General features: G+C 48.9%; 1 protein-coding gene across 1 annotated transcript; it reads left to right on the top strand.

The window, feature by feature from the left end:
- Positions 1 to 975: 975 nt before the first annotated feature.
- DOLPP1 (dolichyldiphosphatase 1) lies at positions 976 to 15,052 on the top strand. Its single transcript, XM_084272579.1, has 8 exons — positions 976 to 1,054; positions 8,470 to 8,570; positions 10,222 to 10,306; positions 10,588 to 10,687; positions 11,544 to 11,642; positions 12,985 to 13,113; positions 13,933 to 14,022; positions 14,607 to 15,052. Exons 1-8 carry the CDS (start codon positions 979 to 981, stop codon positions 14,641 to 14,643), a joined length of 717 nt encoding a protein of 238 aa, XP_084128705.1. The 5' UTR covers positions 976 to 978; the 3' UTR covers positions 14,644 to 15,052.
- The last annotated feature ends 1,345 nt before the right edge of the window (positions 15,053 to 16,397 follow it).

Here is a 16,397-nt window from a genome sequence, read left to right on the forward strand (position 1 = left end):
TGGGGAGCTTCAGCAGCCGTATCCTCATCGCTGTTGGCATCCTGCGAGGGCTTTTGTTATTTAATGCTTTAATTGCACATGTGCGTGTTCACGCAGAGCTGTGAAGGAGATGTGGCTATAATTATTTCCTTTAAAAGGCAAGCATAAATATCTTCAGCAGAGGGTTAGCTCTTGCTGCTCAGGCACTCTGGGTAGGGGCAGGTCAAAACGTTCGCCTCAGTGAACCGGTCGTTATGTAGCAGTGTCTGGAGCTACATAAATAATAAATAAATGGTATAAACGGATACCATTCACAAAATGAAAGATTCCTTTGTAAAACGAGATCTTTTCCCCCCTCAAAAAGGGGCCAGGAGCCCAGGCCCGTTCGGGTGTCACTCAGTGAGGGTGAGGAGGGAGAATCGCCTCAGGTACCGGTCCCAAACCAGCCCCCAGACGGCAGGGACTGCAAGCACGGCTGCAGGAGCCCGTGAGGCGATGGGGCGGGGAGAGGGGGAGAAGGAGCCGTTCCCTGGGGCCCTCCTGCTCCCCCCACACCGGGCCGGGCCCTGAGCGGGGCTCGCAGGGCGGCAGGAGCCATTTTAACCGCCAGCCCGCCACCGAGCCCCTTCCTCAGCCCCCCGTGCCAGCTACCCCAGCGCCGCAGCTGATTGGCCAAGAGCGAGCGGCAATGGAAGACGGTGATTGGCTAATCTGCATCGCCCCACTCGCCAATGAGTAAGGGCAATGACGCCCGCCTTTCTTCTGATTGGCTTTTGACGCTACCTGCGTCTTTCTCCTATTGGGCGGCGGTGTTAGTAGGCTACTGGTCCTGCCGCTCCCCGGGTTGGATTTTTAATTGGGTGGCTGGAGGTTGGCCGGCGCCTCACCTGCCGCGCGGCGTCATTGGGCCGCCGCTCTCCGCGCCTCCGCCCATTGGTCGTACCGCCCCTTAAGTGCGCTCCGATTGGCTAGGGTGGCCCGGCCCGGTATCCGGGTAAGATGGCCGCAGTCGGAGAGTGCTCGCTCCCTGCTCCGTGGCGGCCGGTATCCCTCACTCACGTCGAGTATCCCGCAGGTAAAGCTCCGCTTCGGCCCCGCCCGGCCTACCGGGACGGCCGCCGCGCCGCTCTCCTGGGCGGTTCCCGCCCGCCGCTCCACGGCACCCCTAAGGGCCGGGCTGGCGACTGCCAAATAGTGAGCCATTGAGCGGCCGCCCTGAGGCGGCGGGGCGCGCGTGCGCGCTGGGGGTGGTAGGACTCGCTGCCGGATAGTGATCCATGGTGGGGGGGGAGCACTCGGCGCTGCGCATGCGCCCTGTGGAGGCGCCGTGCTCCGGGGGGCTGCTGAGCCCCGGGCGGGGAAGGGAGCCGGGGGCGGCGGCGGGGCGGGGCCCTGTCCCTCCGCAGTGGGACCCCGCGGCCGGGTCTGCCTTTCCCGGTCACCTTTCCCACCTCACACCGTTGTCTCGGCCCCCTCCGCAGCCCCCAGGCACGCCCGGCCACGTGTGGCCGCCCCCGGGCCTCGAGGTGCGGGTCCCACCCCGGGCGGGGCCGCCTGTCCCCTCCTGTCCCCTCTCTCCCTGCTGCCGGCTGTCATGGATGGTGCTGGGGGGGCTCAGCTGGCGTCTCCCAGGACCCGCTGGCCCTGGCGTTGCCTGGTGGCATCACAGGGAGCCACAGCCCTGGGGTGGCCTTGGGGAGGGGGGGATGGTGGTTGGCTTCCCAGAGACCGGGCTGAGGTGGGTTCGGGTTCAGTCAGTGGTGGGCAGCTGGGGTGCTGGTGGGCAGGGAGGGGCCGTGGTGTGGTCACAGGGGTCCCGTGTCGCGTCCCTGCGCTCAGCAGCCTGGCCAAGGGTTGGGACAGGTCCCGAGCTAACGGGTCTGTGCTGGGACAGCGGCCCCGTCAGCAGCCCCCCGGGTGCCTCACGCCGCGCTGGTTCCGCGGGGGGTAGGAAGAGCTGGCACTGCTTACTGAGCTGCTTTCTGTCAGGGGAAGAAAAAGCCGGGTGTGGAGTGTCAGTGTTGGTCTTGACGGGTCAGAATCCACGCTTGGTGCTGACGCTGTTGGCAGTCTTGCTGGTTCCCTTAGCAGGTCCCTAGCTTGCCATGAAGTGTTGCTGTGTGGCCTGGTTCAATAGCTGGGCTTTTAGTTCCTGGGGAAAGCTCCTCTCTGTAGTGCAACACCTAAAGCTTCTCAAGAGCTCAGGGATCTTCTGGGTTTGAAGTACCCATTTAGTCAGAAGACTTGAAAAGTGACAGCTCCAAAAAGATCTGGTGCTGGAAATAGGTTGTTTCTCCCTGCTCCCTCCCAGTATGGCTGGTTTGGGGTTTTCTGTATGATATTCCTTGTGAAAGGCTGACATTTCCTTTTCTGCCTTGTGTTTTTTTTCTTCACCCTCTATGTTCTTATGCCATCCCCCTTCTCAAATCTATTAATGTGACAATTTGGGGAAGGGGGGTGGAGGGGAAGTGATCTTTCCATCCACTGATACTGATACATTCATCTTGATATCTTACCTCCTTATCTGAACCTGGCAGTGTACACAGAGCGTCCTGGGTGCTGTTTGCTGGATTGGCTTGGGAAGTGAAGGTAATTGCAGCTGCAGCACGAGGGTTATCTGTCAGATCTTCAAGAATCCGACATAACCTGATTATTTTCTCTCTGTGTTGAGTGCTTTTATACAGGCAAACGGGGGGAAGTTGATTGTTTGGAGGGGGTGAATCACCACCAAGATTAGGGTTATGTGCTGTGTTTGTCTTGGATAAAACATGAAAGGCTGAGAAAAAAGCAGAGGGAAAGGACTTAAACTAGCTGGAGGTACAAAGTTTTCTCATTTTGGCCTGGAAAAATGAGTTGCAGTAAGGTGGTAGGTCTGAGACTTCTACCTGAGTTTGGGGAAAGGGCTCTAAGTTTATTTCAAAAGCTGTTTCTGCTCTGCCTCTGTACAGCTTCAGGCCAGGTCCATGAAGCTGCTAGGTAATGCTTATTTATAAAACAGCAATGTTGGCAGCGTGCTCAGCACAGTGGACTTGATGTAGCCTTGTGCTGATAGAGAGGGGTCAGAAGGAGAAATAGATCCTGCTTTTACTGAAACAAGTCACTGCTGATTCCTGTCTGGCAGGTGAAGTACATCTTGGGCTTCTGCTTGTAATTGTGAAGGGGAGATGTGTCTCCAGAAGAGCCTTTATCCTCCCTGTCTTTCTCTCTCAGTCCCTTATCAATAGTGGTGTAATTTGGACACAGTGCAAACCACCAAACCCCCATCCTTACTGCTTGTGGAGCTGCTGGGTTCTGCAGGGTTTTCTACCATGTCACCTTTGAGCAAGATCAAATGTGAAACAGTGGATGAACGCTGTGGTGGTCAGCTGCAAACTGGTCTGAAACAAGGGATCTTGGGGACCTACCTGAAATACTACCCACAGTTAAATGTCAAGATTAAACATAGGGAGAAGAAACCACCAAAGGCAGTGTAACTTGTCAGTGTGTTAAACATGCTGCTGAAGAGGACAGTCTTTAAAAATACCATCCTGATAGTGCTTTCAGCAGTGTTTTGGTCCTGGTGCTTTGCTGAGACCAAGGAATGATCTGGCATAGTGTTGGGTTGCTGGCAGGTAGGCAGGAATAATCCTTCTTCTGTGTGTCTTGCAAGTAATCAGCTGGTGATTGCATCAGGATTGTGAAGTCCTTTGATGGATGGAGAAAAGCTATACTCTGGATGTGTCTAATTGCTTTTTGAACCCGTTTCTGTTTGGATCTCTCAGTGTCTTTGGCACTGAGCTCTTAATGTGGTGGTTCTTCCTTCTCTGCTTTTAAGTCCACTCTGCTCAGTAACTTCATCCAACGGGCTCTCTGACCTGCACTGAGCAGTACCAAGTGCTTGCTTTCCTTCTCTCCCTGTCATTCATGACTTTATGGCAATGTTGTGTCCTCTGGTTTCATTTTTCAGCTGCAAATCTGTGTTACTTGATACTTTCTGTGTGGCTCCCACTTCATTCTTGTTATCTTTGTCCTCTCTGTTTGCCTTTTCTGTGTTTACTGTCCCTTTTCAGACTCTGACACCAGAATCATAGAATCCCAGACTGGGCTGGGTTGGAAGGGACCCCAAGGGTCACAGAGCTCCAACCCCCTGCCACAGGCAGGGACACCAACCTCCAGGCCTGGAGCTACACAAGGTTGCCCAGGGCCCCATCCAACCTGGCCTTGAACACCCCCAGGGATGGGGCACCCACCCCCTCTCTGGGCAGCCCCTTCCAGCCCCTCACCACTCTCTCTGGAAAGAACTTCCCCCTAATATCTCCTCTCACCCTTCCCTCCTCCAGCTTCACTCCATCCCCTTGTCCTGCCAGTCTCTGCCCTTTAACAAGCTGATTCCCCTCCTGTTCCTCTGCTTCCTTCAGGGACTGGGAGGCTGCAGTGAGGTCCCCCCACATCCTTCTCCTCTCCAGGCTGAATGTCATACTGCATCTCAGTAGTGCTGTAACAGCAACTTGTCTTGATCTTAAAAACCTTCTCCTTGCCTTTTTGACTGCTGCAGAGCACTGGATACCCCTCTGAAGGTATTGGCTCACGCTGAGCCTGAGGGTTCCTTGTCTGATAACAACCAAACTGCCTCCTGTCACGGTGTGTGTATAATTAGGGTTGTTTTTTCCCGTGCGCGTTGCTCTTCACAGGGTGACTCTGCTGCAGACCTAAAACTCATCTTCAGGGACTTCCTGTCTGTAGGGTGAGTTTCACTGGAGAAACATTGAGTTCCTGGTTTGTTTGGTGGTTTTTTATTATTATTTGGAGAAAATTAAAAGAAAAAAACCCCAAACTTCCTCTCTTCAGTGCAGCTGGGATACTTAAAGCCCTGGGAGTGTCTGGACCTCCTCTTCTCACATTGGACAAATTCTTTAAGGAGAGAGACCTGGTGTGCCAAACCCATTCTCTGCAGGATGACTGGGAATCTTCCTGTTTTCTCAGTTGTGAAGGGTGTTTACTACAGTCAGGCAGCACTGGAGAAGCAGAATCAACCCACCAGAGCAAAGGTGCTCGTGCTGAGTGTGTACTTTGGCTCAGCAGTTCTCCTTGCTGTCTGGTATCAGCAGCACGTGTTGCTCCTTTAGGAATGTTTGTTCTGATAATCCTTCCCATGATTTGTGTTTGGGGTGATAGCTCACCAGTCAGGGCTCCTTCCATAACTAATTCTGGTTGAAAGAAACAGATAACACTCAGTTGTTCAGCTGCTTTAATGCAGGGTTGAAGTTTTACCCTCCCACAGAAGTTTCATGCCTCTTATACCATAATTTAAAGCCTCATGAAGATTATTTTTACTGTCCAACAGGTTGTGATACCAGGATGTACACAAATAGAGGCAATGACAATCCAGGATGAATATTTACTGGTGTGAGTGCTTGTGACACACACACACACACACACACACACACACACACACACACACACTGCATGTATGTGTCTCATCAAGGACATACCACCAGCAGCAGTGCCACAAATAGATCCTTCAATAGGAAGTGGCAGTGGCAAAGCTAGATCTTGTGGTAGGATGTGGTTAAAGTGCTGTTGATTCACGTTTTCACATCGTATCCAGGTAAAGCTTTGGATGTTTCCACTGAAAGAATGCTGGGTAAAATGATGAACTGGAGCAGAAGAAGATGCTGAATGAAGGCTGAGGAAAAATAGCCTGCTTCTGAGCTATCTATAGTGCTTCACCTATTTAACTCTTGGCTGCTTAAAAAGGAGGTAGCTGGGTTCTTTCTTTCTTGCATCCCAAGCCCCAGATGCTGCCTGCAGAAGGCTGGGCTTGAAAAAAAGCAGGATTTTAAACAGAACAAAACCAAAATGGACTTTCCTTATGCATTTTTGCTGAGGTTTTGTCTCTGCTCTTACTGGATGGAGGAATTGCTTTAAAATCCAAGCTGTCAGCTCTCCTGCAAGCCCCCTTTCCCTGGGAATGGGTCTCTGAGCGCGCCGGAGCGTGAGCGTAGATAAGGACTGACACAAGTCATCCCGTTCTGAGGCCCCAGGAGTGCTGTGCTGGGCTTTTCTCTCCCAGCTCGCTCTGCCTTCTTCACTGGGGATTTCCAATCACTTCAGAGCTGGTTCAGTTAGCACAGCTCTGCCTTGAACCACTCATCTAAGCAAGTCCATTTGTGGGGTGGCATTAGTGAGTTCCTGGGGTAGCTCCTGGGGTGCAGCAAAAGCACCATCTTCAGTTCACGTGCAGCTTCTTATTTGCCTCCTTCCCTAGGGAAAAAAAGCAGCTTCAGAGTGGGATTCTCTGGCTGCTGTTAGCCACAGTAATAGGAAATATTATTAATGCTCTCTCTGTTCTGCTTTAAATGGCTGGCTGAAGTGTTCGGGGAGCTATGGTGTTGAGACTGAGTAAAGGACCCAGTGCTCTGCCTGCCAGGAGAATCTGGTTCTCTGCCTCAGGTTGGAATGTGGGTGTGCACCCACAGAGTCTGGGTGGCTTGATGTATTGGGTATGTTATCATGGAAGAGCTTGAGTTCGATGCTGCTGCTGTTTAATTAAAAGACTACTTTCTTAAGTATTCTTCCACAGTCTGCCCAAGGAATAGAACTCCCCTGACAAGATAAATAATCTGGTTTGGTTTCTCCTTGACAGAATTACAGCTTTTAGTCTGGAAGTGCTACGCCCTTATGTGCCACGGATTAGCAGAGTGAATGATCTGAGGCATGGTGATTCCTCAGTGATGAGCTGTCTTCACTTGGTGGTGCTGGAACTGAGACTATTGGGAAGGATTCTGAAGGCTTTCAGGGTAGTTGTTGTTTCTGGTAGCTTCTCCTGTGAATTCCTTCATCATTTAAGACAGGAGTTGTTTTGCTGAGTGTTTGTGATTTATAGAAGGCCAGAAGAGGCTCGATCCTCTCTTGCCAGGTAACGGGTACCACTGCTTGCATCCATGCTGCTGTCCTGCTTTGGGAGCACTTGGAGCTCTCCTGATGCAAGGGTTTCCTGCCACATGGTGCAAGGAAAGTTTTGAATTCCATGTCTTCTAATGCTTTTCAGGTTAAAGACAAGACAGAACCTCACTCCAGTGAAACCCAGTATTCTTGGGGGTTTTGTCCTCCAACTCTTCCTCATTTCACTGGTGTTGCAAGCTAAAACTCCTGCACTGATCCCTGCTGATGCTGTTGCTGGTCCCCAAATCTAACCCAGAGCCTGGAATTCAAGAGATCTGTGTGCTGTACCTGATAGACCTACAACTAGGTGGCAATAACATCAGCAGGGTGAACTTTGTAGTAGTGTGGTAACTATTCTTTTTATCAGCTCTGGTATTCAGAGGTTGAGGTTAAAGTCCCTTTTGCCAAGAGCTGCTCTGAGCTGAGGGTGTGTGGGCTGGGGAGGCTCTGTGTCTCGCTGTGGAATTGATCCAGGAATGAATCCAATGCTCAGCCATGCAGAGGCATCCTGTTTCCTTTTGAGAGGAGGGAGGAAGGATAAATTTATGTGGGGGCTGATCCTTTTGTCTTCAGAGATGGGATGGAGAAGAACTAGTCTCTGCAAGCCAATATAGACAGTGCTGTCGCTGAAGTTGCTCACGGGGGTCATACCATGTTTTTGTAGTGACTGCTGCCTTTAAAGGTTCTCTGGTGGATAGTTCTTACTCTCCTATGTGGATTGCTGGTCTTGGAGCAAAATTACTCTGATAATTTTTTGTTTTATTGGAATTTATGCTGATACCTTCTCTCCAAATACTTCTGTGCCCTTTTTCAGGGAATAGGGGCAAGAGAAATTTAGACTGAAGAGACATAGTTGCTCTTTACCTTGTTTGCCTAATTCTGTGTATGTAATAGTTCAGGATAAAGGTTTTGAGGTACCTTATGACCTCCTCTGAGGTCCCACTGCTGCTCCCTGATTCCCCCTGGGGGAATAACTAGCTCTCTGGGGTGGAAGCCCAAAGCTTTCCCTGTGTGATGCAGCAGGCTCCTGGTTAAAAAGCAGTGTCTCGTTCCATATCTCCTGCTATGCTGAGCTATTTATTTCCTCCCCATTTTGCTAATGCCAGTGTTCATGCAGACACATGGTGAGATAGATTTAGGGAGCTGATCCAGCTGAAAACTAACCCATTTTAGTAAGGGAGTGGGAAAGGATTGGTTCAGGGAGCGTTTGCTGGGAACTGCTGGCACAGGGAGGCAGCGGGAGGGAAAAACGCTGCCTCTTGTGCTCATGATGGATTAAAGTGACTCTGGGCCCACACCCATGGTCCTTGTTGTAAACTGGCCAGCAGTAATCTCTGCAGAAGGATGCCAAGCTCCTCTCATCCCTGCTTTTTCAGCCTGAGTGTGAGCACTGCTGCCTGCCTTGCCTCTGCTGCTGTCACACTGGAGCAGCATTGGAGACGTGCCGCAGCGCTGAGTTTGCCCCTCTGCTCCCAGTGATTCACAGCACCAAGCGACCCCTGCTTTGGTGGCAGGCAAGTGCCTGTGATGTTCAAACTGATTTGTTTCTCTTGTTTGTTTCCCTAGGTGATTTCTCTGGGCAGCTTTTAGCTTACTTGAGTCTCGGTCCAATATTCATTATTGTTGGCTTTGTAACACTCATCATCTTCAAGAGAGAGCTTCACACGGTGAGTCCTCCTCAACCCAGCTTCACCTGCTGCTCCTCTATTCACACTTCATTTTCCATCTTTAAAGATCAAGCTTGGGTAAGGCAATCCTGTCAAAGAGCAGCAGGAGACACTTCTCACCTGTACGTGGCTAAGAGACTGCTTAGCCTTTGCTGACCCTTCTGTTACTCTGCCATGTGTTTTGGGCATTATGTATCCAAAACCATGGAGGAAGATGTCTGAGGAACTAAAGAATCCTATTGCAGAGTGGGAACACTCCCAAGATATCCAGTAAGATGATAGCACTAGTGGGTTCCTGCAAGATGGGCAGCGTATGCAGGAGATGGTGTCTGCAGCTCAGTAGGATGTGTTTTCCTTGAACAGTGGTGAGGCAGAAAATGGGATATGAAATAAAACAAATGGAATCCTGAGGGAGTAGAGCTGTCTCTAAGGGCTGATTCCCAGCTGCACATCAAATATCAGGGACAGGAGAGACTCATGTTTCTGCACAAATGCCCAATAAGGGACTTCTGGCTTTTTTTGTAATACACAATGCTTTCTGTCTGCTCTGACAGGTAGTTGGGAACCAGTGCCATGGATAAATTCCCTTTAGGAGATATAAACCTCTTGTAACAACTGCCCTCAGAAAACAGATCAAATGGGGCCAGCAAAAGGATTTTGGCAGCAGATTTCTAATATAGGGCCATGGTGTCATGGGAACCAGTGGCTTAAGGGACCTGGGAATGGGACTTCTAGGTTACTAAGCTGATGATAGCTAGGAAGGGCAGCTGTTAAATTTTGGCAATTCAAAGGTTTCTCACTGACTTAAAAGGGAGAATAAGCTGTCATAGCTGTTGCACAAATTCTTATTGAATACAGGGGCTTGTGAGGTGTTGGCAGCAAGGCAAGTGTTGAGGTTGACTCCCAGTTCTTTACGTGGGAAGTCACCACTGTGCTGGAGAGAGACACTGGCTGACTTAACAGCAGCCTGACCTGCAGCTCAGGACATAGAGTGAAAAATTGCTTCATCATCTGGAATGGGACTGAGTGTGAAGGAGGCAGAGTATCACCACCAGCTGGAAATTTGAGCACAGCAGCAGGACTGGTTTAGGGGAGGTGTATGGACTGTGTAATTAAAGAGTAAAAATAAATGCTATCAGTCTGGCTCGGTCCTGAATGAGACTTCATTTTAGAGTGCACACAGCAACTTCCCTATGAATATTTTCATCTTGGAAAAAGCCAGAAAGCCTACAAAGTCACGTTTTTAAAAGCTGTTTACCCAAATAACAGTGTGGGCACTCCCCCTGTTGGTTATGGGGAAAGACAATCCCTTAAAACAGACCCTGTTAAGTGTCACTTTCCACGCTTGCTGGTGGAAGCATGCCAGCAGAGTTGCTCTACAGTGTCATTTGTTGTCTCTTTCTGTGGAAAAAAACCCTTCTCATCTGCTGAAAAGCTGCATATACTCAGTGTGATGCCAAACAGACAAAGTGGGCTGAAAACAAAATGCTTTTCTTCCTCAGGTAGAGAATTTTGGAGCTAATGGTTTTAACTCTGATAGTCAGAAAAAGAAGATTGGAAACATATGGCTTGGGGTTTTGTTAACAGAGAGAAGCCTGGGAAGCAGATGGATGTTTTAAATAGGATGACAAGAGTTGTCTTGCCTTCACAGATCTCTTTCTTGGGAGGGCTGGCATTCAACGAGGGAGTGAACTGGTTAATAAAACACGTAATCCGGGAGCCTCGGCCCTGTGAAGGTATGGTATGGCCCACTGGTCTCCTGCTGTTGGTTGAGTTTGGAGTGGAATGCTCACTGTGAGGAGGTGTGGGGGGGAGTTACAGGGTATTTTCCTCTTTGCCTCACGTTGGCTTTGGATGTTTGGGAGTCAGGAGGCTGGCAGAGCCATCTGAGCAGAGACGTGTCCTGTCAACTCATGTGCACGTTCTGCAGCAGAGTGGGCTGGCTTCACATCTAGAGCATTCCAGCTGCTGTCTACAGAGTAGACCTTGACCATACTCTTTCTTCTTCTCTTCCCAGAAGCCCATTCAACAGTGACCACAAAATATGGGATGCCGTCCAGCCACTCCCAATTCATGTGGTTTTTCTCTGTCTATTCCTTTCTGTTCCTTTATTTAAGGTAAAAATTCAATGTCAGGTTTTGGCTATTGATATGTTGGAACACCTCAAATAGATGGCTCCCTTACAGTGTGCCACTTAAGTGGCATAATGGCATTAAACCTGAGGAACTGCACAGTTTTCTGTGGCTAGGGTGGATGAAGCATGTCTCTCAGTCTGAATGTAGGACTGTAGTTACCATTGCTGAAAGCTGAAGGGTTTGGGTGGGCTTCCTATGCCTGTCTCAGGTCTCCCAACTGGCTTTTTTCTAAGCCATGATGCCCCACCAGTGTGAGGGAAGAGGGGGGGAGAATAGGGAGGAGGAAAGAAGAGCTGCTTTTCTCATGTGTCTACTCAGTTTTGTCAGTGGGGTTGTCTGCAGTCTTGTAGGTAATAGCTGTTGCCCACTTGCATGATGTTTTAGCTCATCTCCCTTACCAAGTACTGGTTTTACATGCTGTGCTGTGCTTTTTTTTTTCTGAAATCCTTGCTGGGGCATGGCTCTGTCTTGTGGCTCCACGTGTGGAGGAAGACAACACTCACAGTTCCTCCTGGCTTGGTGGATGATGGAGGGACTCTGATGTCTTGGCTCCCCGTTGCATATGCTCAGCATGTGCCTTTCACATCAGTTGCAGTCATCGTGAGCGTTCTGCCTTCCATCACAGCAATCCCAGTGAACAGCTGGAGAGGGAGAAGCACAGCTTCCTGGCTTCTCCTTGACTGCTGCCAGTGGGGGAGAGATTGCTGCTGGGATGGTACCGAGCTTCCCATGACCCCACTGGAGCACAGCTTTCCTAGGGCTTGAGAGATAGTGAGAAGAGAGATAAGGACTGCTCAGGTCCCTGCCACTGATGCTAATGGCTCTCCATCTCTTTCAGAATGCACCAAACAAACAATGCAAGGTTTCTGGATTTACTATGGCGACATGTGCTGTCCATCTGCCTCGTCACAGTGGCTTTGCTAGTCTCATATAGTAGGTATGGAGCAACTGTTTGTCTTCTGCTCTCATACAGTCCTGTGGCCTTGACCAGCCAGCAGACCTGTCCCTCCTTACCCTGCACTCCTGATCTAATTCTTGACGACCGAGTTGTACGAGTCAGAGCTCTGTGGAAGCGGCTGTGTTGCCATGAGACCCTTCAGATAAGCAAAGAAGGATGCTACATGTGTGGTGCTTCACAGAAGCATTTCTAAAAACCCAGGATCAGCTGAGCTTGTGCCAGTTCCCCATGGGCTCCATTGCCACGCTCCAGCCTCACTGCCTCGCCCTCTTCCCAGCACTAACCATGGCAGCATCACACCATGCCTTGGCACACCAGCATCTGCAGCATGTGGATTGCTACAGTTGATCAAACTGATTGTTTGGCTTGGGCATTAGTTAACCAACACATTTCTAGCTGTTTGACTTGCAAGGTTTGGCTGTGTGAAGATGAATGAAGGAAAGGAAAGTTTGCTAATGTCTTTTTTTCCCTTAGTAGATTAAAAAATACATATAGTTATATATATATGCACACAGAGATATAAAATAAGCTCCAGTGATTGGAAACCAGACAAATTCAGGCTAGGAATAAAGCCATGTTTTCCATAGGAAAGCAATTACCTGTTGACACAGTTGACTCTACAATTAGAGCTGATTCCTTAGTACTGGTTAAAATTCTGACAGGACAATTTTGTAAGAGAGAGATGATCTAATTCAAATAAAAACAATTTGAGGAAATCCAGTGGGCTGTGCTAGGCAGAGGGTCAGATAAGATGATCTTAATGGCTTTATGATGTATGGGTGACAAGAATTTTGCATGTGACTTGTAGCTTGTGTGCAGGGATAACTAACAGAGCATTGCTGCAGCTTTCTGTACAGCTGCAGTCACAGCAAGCACGCTGTGGGAGCCCAACCTTTGTGCTGTCACATTTGAGAGCAGCAAAATCATAACAAAAATGCTGTCTGTGGTGTTAAAAGCTTCTAAGCTCCAGTGTTGGTGGCTTGGAGGGGGCTTGTCCTGTTACTCCCTTGGGAAGAGTCTCTGGTGGGAATTAGTGATAGTTCCACAGTTAATCCAAAGATACATGAAGAAGCATGGGGAGGATTGTTGAGTTTAAGCTCAAACTAAAAGTGCTTTAAGTTAAACTGCTGTAGCAGACAAGACATTTCCCCCCCCACCTTTTTAACCAGCTTTGTAATGGATAAAAAAGATAAGATACCCACTTTTAACATCTGGGGGATAACTTGTTCAGAATGTCTGAGGGTCCAGTGAAACATCAGCTCTTGAGTCGTGCCTCCTCTTGTTTTAAAGCCTGTCTGGTGACTCTTCTCTTCCACTGCAGGGTTTATTTGCTTTACCACACCTGGAGCCAAGTCTTATATGGAGGTGTGGCAGGAAGCATTATGGCCATAGCCTGGTTTGCCTTCACACAGGAGATACTAACTCCTCTCTTCCCAAGGATAGCTGCGTGGTAAGTCTCTTTACTCTGTGGAGGCTTTATTCCTGCCAGTCTGCCTTTAGTGGACTCCTGTTTTGCTCATTAAATGAGTCCCTTGCAGCAAGCTGGTTCCACTGGTGTGACAGTTTCCTGCAAAAGAAAGTTTTCCTAATGAGTTGGTGTAAAAATTGTACCTTGCATCAGGAGCAAGACAAACTTAAAGGTGATTAAGCCTCTAAAATGTTAGTTGTAGCTGTATGAGCCTTGACTGTAACCAGGCAGCTCAGAGTTATGTGAATTAATGAGGTTACAGATGTTAGAAATGGGAATTTCTGGGCTCTATTCAGCATTGCTGTGTGGGGATGGAACCTACCTGAAGGATCATCTCTCCTCCAGTATGGGTGCTGGAGAGAGGAAGTTTAAGCAATTACATTTATAAACCTGTCCTAGGGACCCTGCTTTGGCAAGAGGGTTGGACTCAATGATCTCTGGAGGTTCCTTCCAACCCCTATGATTCTGTGAATCTCATATAAAGCCCTACTAAAGCTATGAGGTGTAGAAGTGCTGGAGGAGCTTTTTGAGCAGGCCAGACCTTTCTTAATGAGGGTCTAATGACTAATGGAATTGTAAAGCTGTTTAATTGTAATACAATCTGGAAACATTGTATATGGACAAGAAATGAGGGGGTTTTAATGAAATCAGCAAGATGCCCCTTTCCCAGATGAAAGGTAACAGAACAGTAACGTTAAGGATGGAGCAGTTCTTGTGCTATTTTTTTTATATTGTTAATCAGAATTGCAGTGGAGAGAAAGTCTCATTATATCCCCTTTCCCCCACTTTATCCCTTTCCAGGCCAATTTCAGAGTTCTTTTTAATCCGAGACACCAGCCTCATCCCAAACATCCTGTGGTTCGAGTACACAGTCACGAGAGCAGAGGCCAGGTGAGTGCTCTGGGGGACCCTGAATCTGGTTTGACTTGCCAGATGTAATTATTAATTACCTAATAGATTGCTGTGGGTAGAATAGGGCAAAGAAACACTGAGCTGAGGGTTAACTGCTGCATCTGGGAGGTGAGTCTGGGGGTGTTTTGTTTAAATAGAATTACAGCTCCCTGGCCTGAGTGTTGCATCCACAGAGGAGCTTGTATACACTTAAGGCAGAGTATCCCAGACTGGTGTGGGTTGGGAGGGACCCCAAGGATCACAGAGCTCCAACCCCCTGCCACAGGCAGGGCCACCAACCTCCAGGCCTGGAGCTACACAAGGTTGCCCAGGGCCCCATCCAACCTGGCCTTGAACACCCCCAGGGATGGGGCACCCACCCCCTCTCTGGGCAGCCTGTTCCAGCCCCTCACCACTCTCTGTTGGCAGAGAGTAGGAAGGACTCCCTTCAGACTATGATGGGGGCAGCTTTATTTTTGCCCAGAGCTGAGCAGACCCTTGCCTTCCCCCTGTCCCTTGCCCCCTGCTTTGCTGCAATACCTGGTGCTGCTGCTCTCCCCTCACCCTGTGTGCTGCCCTTGCAGGAACAGACAGCGCAAGCTGGGTACGAAGCTCCAGTGACCGGGGAAGCCTGGGGACCAGAGTGCACGTTTTAATGGAGACAGACAAGAGCAGAGACCTGGGAGCAGCAAGGAGCCTTTTACCAGAAGGACCAAAGGAACAGGCAGGGACCATACCCAAAACCTGCAAGCCTTTGCTCTGCTTTAGCAGCTAGCTGGATGCTCCCTGATGCATGTGGGACCGTGCAGGAGTAGAAACTCATTTTCAACACAGATGCACATTGCTGGTTGGAATATACCATCATGTCTACGTCAGGGGAGGGGGGAGAAAATGCCTGGTGTCATGTTTGGGGGAGGGAAAACCAAAAATGAATCCTTTCTGTGACTTTTTCTTTTATTTTTTGTTTTCCAGCATGAAATATACACACTATTTATTTATTTTTTTAAATGGAACTATTGTTTTTGAGGTGGGTGAGGCATTGATTGTGTGTTTTTGGGGTTTTTTTTTTTCTTCTTTGTTTGGTTTTTTTTTTTGGAAGATGACAAATCTAATCTCCAGTTGATCATTGATCATGCTTAATTAGGGCTTTCAATTTTTAAAAACTTCTGAAGAAGGAGGGGGACCTAGGATGGAGTGTGCTAGGCAGAAGGGGAGGGAAAGGCTTCCTTTCCTTTCTGCAGCCAGTTTGGGAGATCAAAATCGATTCCAACTGCACTTTGTACAGATGGAAAGACAGACTGAAGGTCTGATTCTTAACACTAGTGATGGCTCTGCAGGGAAGCCTGCACGGATACCAGTAAGGGGAGTGAGTGAGAGTGTGTGTGTGTGTGTAAAACAATGGAAAAACTGAAATATACTGACTATTTTTTTTTCCACTGCTGCTCCTGTTGTGTAATTAGCAAGAGTGTCTTTCTCAGAATCTCTTCTAGGTGGCAAGATTATCAGACACATTCTCATGTGTATTCCATCTCTTCCTTTATACTTTTATTACCTCAGGGTTGCTGTGATCTGTACAGCTGCTGTTGTACTGAGTGTGCTATCGATGGCACTAGAAAGCCCATAAGCAGCACTGGGCTCCAGTCAGAGTCAGCCCAAAGCCTTACAAAACTCAGTTGCTGGTCTCTGTCTTAAGCACTGGATTATTTTCTTATTCTTAATTTCTGTTAAAGCTTAAGGGAGGGATTTTAGAGAATGAACAAAGTGCTAACTGTAAGTAAGTAACAAGGTGAATGGTAATAAGCTCAGCTGCTGCCTGAAGTACTTCTGGAAGAGTCCTGTTAGGATCCAACCATCGACTCAAGTAGCGAGCTTCTCCTAGCAGAGACTCTTAGTAGTTACTACAGCGACTCGGTCAGGGCTCTGCAGTAGTAACCTTGAATGCTGAACACCTACAAGCAAGTTGTGCTTTCCATCCTGGGTGTCTGTGGGAGTGTGCCTGCCATCTGTGTGTGCTGGTGATGCCTCCGACCTCTGGTCCATGAGTTAACCTGGCAAGGGCTATACTCAGAGTGCTCCGGGGCTGTGCATGGGCACTGTGTGTTCTCTCTGGTGTAGAATGCAGCAGTTCAGGTGTAAACTGTGGGGAAGTATTTATTCAAAGCACAACTGACTTGAACTTTCACAGATAAAGGACAGCTGCTGAACTGGCTGAAAGGTCATTGGTGTGCCTTCGATGCGGGCGTGTGAGCAGAGGTAAAACGACTGTCACATCTCAGTCTTGCTGCCTGTTTGACTCTTCTCCACTTCAATCAGGCTCCTGCATTATAAAGCTCCTTGAAGTGAGATGTGTTTCTGTTCATCGTGGCTTTGATTAT

The sequence above is a fragment of the Gallinula chloropus genome (assembly GCF_964237585.1).
Source record: "Gallinula chloropus genome assembly, chromosome: 18".
Classification (NCBI taxonomy): Eukaryota; Metazoa; Chordata; class Aves; order Gruiformes; family Rallidae; genus Gallinula; species Gallinula chloropus.

Bases quoted from the DNA above. Each gene is read 5' to 3' on its own strand.
- DOLPP1 (XM_084272579.1), top strand. From the start codon at position 979: ATGGCCGCAGTCGGAGAGTGCTCGCTCCCTGCTCCGTGGCGGCCGGTA. The intron at 1,055-8,469 runs GTAAAGCTCCGC...TTGTTTCCCTAG, and splicing joins TCACGTCGAGTATCCCGCAG to GTGATTTCTCTGGGCAGCTT. The intron at 11,643-12,984 runs GTATGGAGCAAC...CTTCCACTGCAG, and splicing joins TTGCTAGTCTCATATAGTAG to GGTTTATTTGCTTTACCACA.